Raw genomic sequence first — 10,526 nt, forward strand, 5'->3', positions numbered from 1 at the left:
CTCCCTTTTCCCATGGTCGCAAATAAACAACATTTTTAATCTGTTATCACTTACCTTTTGGTCTAAGATATTTTCATAATTGAAACCTCAGAGTTAAATTTACCAAATACGATTTTTTTTTTTATTCACAATTTCGGCCCTATATAATTTTTTAAGCCGACATATTGAAAGCACAAGATTATACTTCCGTATTAAAGCGCTTTGCTTTGTAAGCTTCATGTCCTCGCATATTAATAGCACGGTGGGCTCAGTCGATAGAGCATCAAACTTTTAATCAGACGTTTAAGGGTTCAAAAATATTGCTTTTAAACTTTAAAAAAAAAATGATATACATCTAGTACATACCAGCAGTTTGCCATCTACATATTGTGTAGCCCATAACTCCAAAGGGATTCCTTAGCCTGAACACATACACATATATACGTGCATACTTATATGTGCAACATACGTACCGATTTGGTATTTATTGGTGTTTATGTAGAAAACAATGACATGTCAATTGTCAATGACATATAAATTGCTGGATCTACTGTTTGATCTGTTAAAAAAGCCTAAGTAATTTCCAAATGATTTTATTCTAAAATCATATATATATATATATATATATATATATATATATATGTGTGTGTGTGTATTTATATGGACATTGTGGACACTATATTTTTGAGTTTTTTTTACTATTTGAATCTCATCTGTCTAATTCTCTCCCTTCGTGTTATAGCTGGCTTCTTTCCCTTGGTATGTAAGCCTGATTCCGTCCCTTATGTCCGTGTTCACCATACATCACTGGTTAAACCTTTATGAAGTCATTTCATTGTGAGACACGTAGATCTAGTAGCCCTCGGGGCGCCCCTATCATCACGCGCATATTCATCCCTTTTTTTTTCTTCTTTAACCCCCCATCTCCCGTAGACTTCATTGGCACCTACTCACACCCCAAATCTTCATCATCTCCCATTGAAGTACTCACCGTATACTCCACATTAAACCCTGGATAATGATCCAAAGCAACTTTCGCCGCCCTCGGCCACATCTCGAGAAGTAATGAGAGGAAAAACTGATCGACTGAGTTTCCTTTTTTTACTGAACCAAAGGGAAGCTACCAACACGTTGTACCGAGTGAGGTCCTTGTTACTTTTTACTGATAACAGTAGAGTCCAGCTTTTACTAAGCACGTTTGTACTGCCATTTTTTTTAAACTTAATGTTTAACTATTGTTGTGGGCTAATCTAATCTAATCTGACTTCACTTCTATCTCAATTATTTAGCCACAGAACATTACAAATTTAAGATATACTTGATAACAACTTTCACTGTTATAAAATGACACCTTTATTCATCACTGGGAAGTCCTCCTAGTCTTCATACACGTCGCTATTTCTAACTAACATCCAAACAAACTACTTTTACTATCGCCATGTTGCTCTTCTGTTCGTCCTAGTCTACTACGTCATTCGTTTGTCTTACTACGTCACTACTTTTACCGTCGCTAAAACAATACACAATATATATGTCTTACAAAACTAACCTACTCTCTAAACTAATACATAACACTAGGTTTGTTGTTCGGGGATCAGTTTTAGTCGACGCTCATTGTTGCAATAGAACATGCGTTATCAGACTATGCATTTTATGTTTATTATGCGCATTTCCAATGACATTGTAGAGATCTATGTTTTTATTTGATCTTTTAAATCAGCTCTGCCAATGAAACATTTTCTTGTTTACAACGCTCACTGTATGTATCTATGGGAACAGTTTGGACTCGTTATTACTCCCTCACCCAATCTCAGATCAAGCTGAATTTTTTCAAATTATTTCTTTTACCTGACAAAATAATAAGATAAGTTTGGAGGCGCGGTGGCTGAGTGGTAAAGCGCTTGGCTCCCGATCCGGGGGTCCTGGGTTCAAGTTCGAATCCTGGTGAAGACTGTGATTTTTAGTTTCGGGATCTTTGGGACGCCTCTGAGTCCACCCAGCTCTAATGGGTACCTGACATTAGTTGGGGAAAAGTAAAGGCGGTTGTTCGTTGTGCTGGCCACATGACATACTCGTTAGCCGTGGGCCACAGAAACAGATAACCTTTACAGCATCTGTCCTATAGAGCTCAGACAGCATAAGGCAATCGAGGGCACATGAGTTTACAGTTCTTATTGTAGAACAGTTTCTTGTTTTCTCTCAATCTCCTCATCCCCGTCACATTGCCTCCCCCCCCCCCACCCCACCTCTCTCCCTCTCCCTCGATGAAAATCTACTTTTATTTAGCTTGTATGGTAGTGAACGCGCACTATCAACATTGGAGAGTTAATGTCCTGTTTTCTAGTTTCACTTGAACTGCGCTCTAGTCTATCTCTCTTGTGTGTCTCCATCTTCTTCCTTCTCTCATTTCTCACTCACCTTTTCCTCTCCTTCTCGTTCACTTCTCTTTTTTTCTCTTCTCTCCCTTCTCTTTCACTTTCTCTTCTCTCCCTTCTCTTTCACTTCTCTTCTACTTTCTTTTCTACTCTCTCTTCTTCCATCTATTTCGTTTCTCATTCTCCTCTTTCACTTCTCTGTAAAATACCCAATTAAAAAACTCCCCACCACTTCTCACTCTGTAAAATGCCCAATTAAAAAACTCCCCACCACTTCTCACTCTGTAAAATGCCCAATTAAAACTCCCCACCACTTCTCACTCTGTAAAATGCCCAATTAAAACTCCCCATCACTTCTCTGTAAAATACCCAATTAAAAAACTCCCCACCACTTCTCACTCTGTAAAATACCCAATTAAAAAACTCCCCACTTAACCACTTCTCACTCTGTAAAATACCCAATTAAAAAACTCCCCACCACTTCTCACTCTGTAAAATACCCAATTAAAAAACTCCCCACCACTTCTCACTCTGTAAAATACCCAATTAAAAAACTCCCCATCACTTCTCTGTAAAATACCCAATTAAAAAACTCCCCACCACTTCTCACTCTGTAAAATACCCAATTAAAAAACTCCCCACTTAACCACTTCTCACTCTGTAAAATGCCCAATTAAAACTCCCCATCACTTCTCTGTAAAATACCCAATTAAAAAACTCCCCACTTAACCACTTCTCACTCTGTAAAATGCCCAATTAAAACTCCCCACTTAACCACTTCTCACTCTGTAAAATACCCAATTAAAAAACTCCCCACTTAACCACTTCTCACTCTGTAAAATACCCAATTAAAAAACTCCCCACTTAACCACTTCTCACTCTGTAAAATACCCAATTAAAACTCCCCACCACTTCTCACTCTGTAATGTTTCCTGTTGCAAAGACCTCACGTTATGGTGTGTTTTTTTTCTTTCACTTGCAGGAGAAGGTGCAACAAGCCCCACATGAAGTACGCTGACATGGGCGACACCAAGAGAGACGCCTCGTGCATGTGTGACGACGGGTACCACTTCCCCAATGAGGATCAAAGGGCTTGTGTGCCTAACGTGGAGTGTCAAAAGGGCACGGCCCCTGGATTATATGGTAACTACCATCCAAACAGTTCGATATTTTGTTAGCTACATATATATAAAATATATATTGTTATAACTTTAGTGGCCAAGCGGGTAGGGGTAGCCATATTATAATCAGTCAACAGAGTTAACAGGGGCAAGTGTACATCGCGTGACCCTAACCCGTGACTTTTCAGAATAGTTCTTTGATCTGACAACTCCACTTGAAAATCACTCGTGGCATGTTGTAAAATGTTTTGTTGTCAAATGTTTGACATGTTTCGGATGTTCCTTCAGAGTTGAAGATAGTTTACTTCCTAGCCCAAACCTCCCGCAGGACGACGGGGGATGGGGGTGGGCAGGGTTTGAACCCTCGACCGTCGATAAATCCGAACGACAGTCCAGCGCGCAAACCGCACGACCAGGCAGCCATCCATGGACATACGATCATCTACAAAGAACTGGAGACACGTCGGTGGCGTTTCTATCGCATTCGATAATACCTTTGGAAACCTTAAATAAAGAACGAGAATGTCAGAGTCAAGAAGATTCAGTTCGGTAAAGCAAGACGGGCCAGTACAGAGAGTATTAAGTGTAGTTTGTGATGAACAGTAGAATCCGAGTCCGGGACACGACCTAGAGTCCAGTAGAATTAGTTACAATAGTATGGTTATCTACTGAGAAGAATTTCTACTGCCCATTATAGAGTATTAGCTGTTAATTTTTTAGACATTAAATTACGTTCTTTGGAGCAAGAGTTTTCAAGTTCCTGAGATGATTGTGTCATGTTGTGCAGAGGGCATGACAGATTTGTGGCAATAAGAATTGGAGTTGGCTGCAATCACTTGGAACTCATTTGTGATAACGGATGTAAGAACTAACAAAAACAAAACTAAGAACGGATGTAAGAACTAACAAAAACACAACTAAGAACGGATGTAAGAACTAACAAAAACAAAACTAAGAACGGATGTAAGAACTAACAAAAAAACAAAACTAAGAACGGATGTAAGAACTAACAAAAACAAAACTAAGAACGTATGTAAGAACTAACAAAAACCAAAACTAAGAACGGATTTAAGAACTAACAAAAACAAAACTAAGAACGTATGTAAGAACTAACAAAAACAAAACTAAGAACGGATGTAAGAACTAACAAAAACAAAACTAAGAACTGACCTCCAAGACATTTTTGATGGCATGAACATTCTGGAAAAGATTGTACTGCTGCTAGAGGGCATAACACACATCGTCACATCATTGCTCAGTGGACACTGTGGAGAGTTCTGCCAGGAATTTTGTTTCCCTTTCATAAAACTCTACCCTGGCATTTTAGGAGAATGGCAATTTGTTTTAAAAAGTAATACATGGACTGAAGTACTCTTACAAAACCTGAAGGTCTAAGGTTTAACTTTCTGGTAAATTGTATTAGCTTCTATGGTCTACGATTTGCAAGTGTTATGACCAGTCACCAGTCTAATGATCTCATGTTCTTATTTTTTTTCTCTATCACATGTTGGATTAGTTAAATAAATGTTTCCCGGGACAGATAAAATGTTGTGATGGCCATTTCATTTATCAGTTGTTTTTTTTTTGTTTTACACATAATTCTATTAAATTCATGCATATTTGATCAACCTCGAGGTTAACTGAATATCAGGCATCATGCTATATGTACATTTCTTTTAATTACATTGATACATACCAAAGTTCTTGGGCTAATTCAGTGAAACTAATTCTTACAAGTACCACTACTGTATTATATATTAGGGATTTTCACATGAAAAGCTGATCATAGATGTCTGCTTTTTGTTTTCATTTTAATTTTTAAGATCCGATTTACATCGTTAAGGAAACAAATTCAATACAAAACTAAACAGAAAGTGATATGGTTAAATGCTGTGGCGATTTAAAGGAACCTAAAGAAAAACATATGAAAATGAAAAATGAAGATTGGGACTGATTTTGAAATAAGATAATATGCTAATATAAGATATAATATAAATATAAGACGCTATTTTGAGAGATCACTGTTGCTTACTAATTTAAAAAATATACTTTAATGAAGCCAATATAACCCGGTTACATTTCATAAACCGATAGAGCTTACATTCTGTATGCTGAAAACTTCACACAAATTATTGTACGACTTATTCAAATGCTTAACTTATCAATACTTCCTTATTCTGTGACAGCAAGTGACTTGCTATGCATGGATTGGCCTCTGTTTGAAAATCTCTACTAATTACCTTAGTTTGTGAAAGGGTTAGGACTTAGTTATTAACTACAAACTCATTGTAACATGGAGGAGACACACTCCTTCGTACAAATGTTATTACTGCTTAGAAGGAGGTAATCCTGACCTCTTTAAAGAATACCAAATATTTTTGTCACAAGTAAATGGAACAACAACCAAATTGATCAATATAAAATGATTGAAATGTCTCGTAAAAATGATTTAGTTTAAGCTAAATTCAATATCTGCAATTAGACTGAAAAAATATTTAAATATATCTGTGTTTGTTTCCAGGAGATTGTGAGCCGTGTCTAAGCAAAGGGATGTTCTCTGACACCATTGGCAGGGCTAAGAAGTGCAAGCCTATAACCAAGTAAGTTAAAACCCCTTCATTAGTGCTGACAGCATCAGATCACGTGATTAGGAGAAAGCAAAACAAATCAGACAGGGAACTAATTAGTTCAACTTCCACTGGCATATAAATGAAACAAAAAAATAAAAGATGGTTAGATTTTAACCAGATGTAGAGCTAAATGGTGGACGTAATTAGATTTAGTTTATGGCTATTATATGATTTATTAACTATATTAGTGTACGCTTTCTCATTATTGTTGACATATACATTTCTTATTGCTTTCAATGTATTTATGTATTGGCACTTTCAGCTGTGAGAAACAGAACAGATGTACTTTAGTCCCAAGTAATGGGGAACAAGACAATGTGTGTGGACCAGAAGTTAAAAGTAAGAATTTGTGTTTTAATTCCTATTCTGCAACAATGCATCTTATTTAATATTTGAATTGTATAAAAATAGGAATGAACAATATTAACTTTAAGATTGGACCAAAAAAAAGTTAAGATACTATTACATTATTTTAAATTCTCTCTTATCTCTGCAGACCTTAGTACTTGTGAAGAGTTGCACCCTCCATCAAGATCTTCCACTGACATCCTTCAGTATGCCATCATTGGCGGCATTATCTTCATCTTACTCCTGGTAGTGACATTACTGTTGTTCTTTATCTGCCGGCGGAAAAGTCTTAGGCGGCACAACAATCTGAGAGCCCTGACTGAGTCAGAGATGGAGCAGCTGCGTCAGAGAGTCATTAAAGAAAGTGAAAAAGAGCAGGTGTTTTGTAGAAAAGGTGAGACATTAATTTGTTAGGTAGAGAGTCTGTTATGGAATCCTTTATTTTTAAACTAAAAGATACTAGCTTAATACAAAAACTAATTTGAATACCCATAATTTTTACTGAGAATTTATGGAACTGGTAAAATTTATCTACAAATATATCAAATATAAAGAATAAAAAATGTCATTAGACCTAATTATTCTTAATCTATATCCATAAAAAAAAAATTAGAAAATAGGGTTATTAAACTGAAAATTAAATTGAAATTTTATTTACATTTTCTTGCTTTAAATTATGTTTTCAGTAAGTTTTTTTTTCTGCTTTTATAAAATTTTCCAACATTTCTCTTAATTATTTTATTTTTTTTAAAGTTTCCTTGTAATTTTCTTTTTTTTTCTTTTAAGTTTTGACCACATCATTTAGTTTTATTGAGGAAAGGATAGACAGACAAATCTGGACTCTTGCTCAAGAATTATTTAGGACTCATCCCAAGCCTGGACATTTTGAACATATTGTAGAAAAGTATAAAGGTAAAAAAAATTTTTTTAAAGCCATTTTGGGAGAATGTCCAAAATATTTTTATGGCATTGGGAAAAATATTATTGTTGATACCTAGTTGTTGGTTAGTGGTTAGTATCTTCAAACAGCTAGTACAACTCAATGCAGGTCTATTCAATTCTAAAGGTTGCATGGATTGTTGACAAGGTTGTGGAAGCTCTTTTAGAACCCCTCACAGTGCAATGGGAATACTCTCATTCGGCCTAATTGCTTCCTCTTAGGACCATTTCCCCCCCATTTCCTGCCACTATGAGGCAAATTAGCATGCCTGGGCTTGAATTATTCCAGACCACATTTGGATTTCACCAGAAACTCTTCAGCCTATACAGCCAAACATTTGCCACTTTCCTTGTGGTTACCTCATAAACATTCACATTCACTCCATAGTATGTGTAGAATATAATCAGAAGTAGAGCTCAGAGTTTACGTCAAATCTCAGACTACGATTGAAGTGTTGTCTTATCTTACATTCCAATGATTCAACAGATAGCCAAGCAAAGTATACTGTGAATGGCTACCTACAAGACTGGAAGCAGTGGAAGGGGGATAACAAAGACACTGTTGCAGAGCTTTTTAGAGGTCTTCGTCAGGTCAAAAGAGATGACATAGCCAATGAGATTTGCATGTGTCTGCGTAGTGACGTTAGTAAGTAGAGTTATACAAGTTTTTTTTTAACTGTTTCATATAGTTGGGCTTATAAATTACTGCCATATGTATAGTGGTCAAATTGTCTTGAATTGAAAAATAAAATTAAAAAAAACATTTTTTATCTGATTCATTTAAGTTTTATAATATAATGTGAAGTAATATTAAGATAATGTTATTATGTTTTTATTAGGATTTGATTGCTATATATTTTTTTAAATATGTCTAATCATTATCATCATGTCTAATAAAGAAAATAATGTTTATTTTCCAGATTATAATGTTGATGGTGATTTTCAGACTGGATACCAAAGACAATCTCTAAAAGATGACTGTGTCTACATATTTTTCCCTTGTTTCTACCAAGCCAACGAGAAATCACCTCCCGTCCCAATGGGTGGTGTTGTTGTTGTGGAAAATGACAACGGAGAGGCAGGAACAAAACTTCTGGCCATAGCCACAGATGATTTGGAAGATGGTGCTGATGATGGGGCTGGGGACAAACCCCCTGGAACATTCTATAGCCCCCAGCTCTCTCCGAGCGCTCCAACTTTAGAAGACTCTACTGTTTACCCTGAGGTGAAGTTCAGCCGCCAGTGGTCACAACCTGTACAGGCCACATCATGAGACTTCAGTATGTAATCCAGTTAATACAAAATGACTGCCAGGCAACATTACAGGGTGAAGGGCTTGTACTTTCCGATGAGCTCACATATTTTTTGACCAATAAAAATAGAGGATTAAGACAACAACAAATGGCATACTTCGTTGCTGCTGGACAAAAATGAATATGCTTTGGGCATTGGATTTAGAAGAAATACCTTATTTCATATGCAGACCTGAATGGATATATTAATGTGTACTGCATGCAGCTTGTAGCAATATTTAATGATAGTTCAATAACAGTAACAATGGCTAATTACAAAAATATATGTAGGTATTTTTTTTGTTTCTTATCTTTTTTGTTTTGACATCTATTTGAATGAAGGATTCCTTTGCAACTCTTTTGAAAAGGAAAATTTTTGATAATTAATTTGGAATTGTTTTACAGCATATAAAGATTTCATCAAATGGTAGATGACAATAAATGTGTTGAATAAAATTATATAGAACCAGGTCACAAATGTAATTTTTTTTTTTTATTAAGTGACTCTTGTCAGTAAAAGTTGACATGTTGCATTTTACTGAAATTTTATTAGTATGTTATAATCAATTATAATTTTTAGTGTGATTTTTTTTTTTTTAAATGAAATATTTTCAGTTTTATCTTATTTTAGAAATCTGATTGAAGGAAGCACATTAAATAAATAAAGTTAGTGAGTAAAAAGCTAAATAGTTTATGAATTTAAGCTTCAGTTAAAATTCATTTCAAATAAAGTTTCAAAAAATTCAGGAAATATTGAGATGTAAGTTATCACCAAAGTTTTGCTACTATATTTAGTTAATGTTTTTTTTTTGTTTTTGTTTGCTTTGTCTTTGTTTTTTTTTTCTTTTTTTTTTCAGCTTTTACATCTAGATTCTTAAAGTTGATTGCTTACAACATAGACTCAAAATGCACATTCCAAACAGAATTTTGGTGTTCTAAAAATCATTGATTTTATATAATAAAAATTTTAAACAACTTTTTAGACATCTAAATTTCTGTGCATATTCAGTTTCCAGCTAATTAAAATATTATAAGTACCAATTAGTCATACAAATATTAAAATAAAGTATTGTCAGGCATAATTTGTTTAAATTTTGTGTGAATTGTTAGATACTTTTGGATTTTCATTTTTTTATTTGCTCAGTTTTTATTCATCAATTTGTCATTGTAACTTTTGTAGTTAAAATAATGCACTTGTAAAGAAAACAGTTACATTAATATAAAAGTTTTTCTTCTTAAAGTATACATACATTTTCTGTTTAAAAATTGAGATATTCTTTAGTTTTATAAACTGTTTATTTTATTTTCTACTTATAGTCAACTGTGACTAATGGAATAGAATTCAATAAGTGAGCCTGTTTCTGAAAGCAAACTTACTTCTCGTTTGGATTAAAATATATCCATTATTATTATTCAAACCTTTTTTTTGCTCATTCAAATGTCGTGGTTGAGTGGAGTTTACATGGAAACTGGGCCCCTCAATGGGTTCCTGTGTATATAAAACTTGCATTATATTGACAAGCTTATCATAAATGTGTATTAAAATACTTGTTAGTGTACATGTGTTCAATAGAGAGAACAAAAGAACACTTCTATATATTAAAATGAGTGCTTGAACTCTAAGTTGCTGATGATAATGTTAATGATTGTGATGACCTTTGACTTTGTGATGATGTACAAACATTAATTTGCTGAACAAAATGTCCTTTAAAATAATAATATTCTAATTATTGGAAGGAATGTGTTATGCTTCAATATTTTTGCATTTCATTTTGTATTATGTCTCAAACTGAATTTTTTAAAACTCTCTTTTTTTTGTTGTTTTAAATCCAGTACCACATT

At 34.5% G+C, this 10,526-nt stretch overlaps 1 protein-coding gene across 9 annotated transcripts in view; it reads left to right on the plus strand.

The window, feature by feature from the left end:
• The window catches only part of LOC106058383 (uncharacterized), a 164,560-nt gene extending 155,357 nt beyond the window's left edge, over nucleotides 1–9,203 (plus strand). For all 9 annotated transcript variants that reach the window (XM_056008744.1, XM_056008742.1, XM_056008741.1 and 6 more), the window contains 7 exons: nucleotides 3,337–3,497; nucleotides 5,997–6,075; nucleotides 6,368–6,444; nucleotides 6,602–6,847; nucleotides 7,240–7,365; nucleotides 7,880–8,038; nucleotides 8,313–9,203. In XM_056008744.1, the coding sequence (XP_055864719.1) occupies nucleotides 3,337–3,497; nucleotides 5,997–6,075; nucleotides 6,368–6,444; nucleotides 6,602–6,847; nucleotides 7,240–7,365; nucleotides 7,880–8,038; nucleotides 8,313–8,665 (1,201 nt within the window). In that variant the 3' untranslated portion in view covers nucleotides 8,666–9,203. The remainder of the gene's footprint in view (nucleotides 1–3,336; nucleotides 3,498–5,996; nucleotides 6,076–6,367; nucleotides 6,445–6,601; nucleotides 6,848–7,239; nucleotides 7,366–7,879; nucleotides 8,039–8,312) is intronic.
• The last annotated feature ends 1,323 nt before the right edge of the window (nucleotides 9,204–10,526 follow it).

This window comes from Biomphalaria glabrata, chromosome 13, assembly GCF_947242115.1.
Source record: "Biomphalaria glabrata chromosome 13, xgBioGlab47.1, whole genome shotgun sequence".
NCBI lineage: Eukaryota > Metazoa > Mollusca > Gastropoda > Planorbidae > Biomphalaria > Biomphalaria glabrata.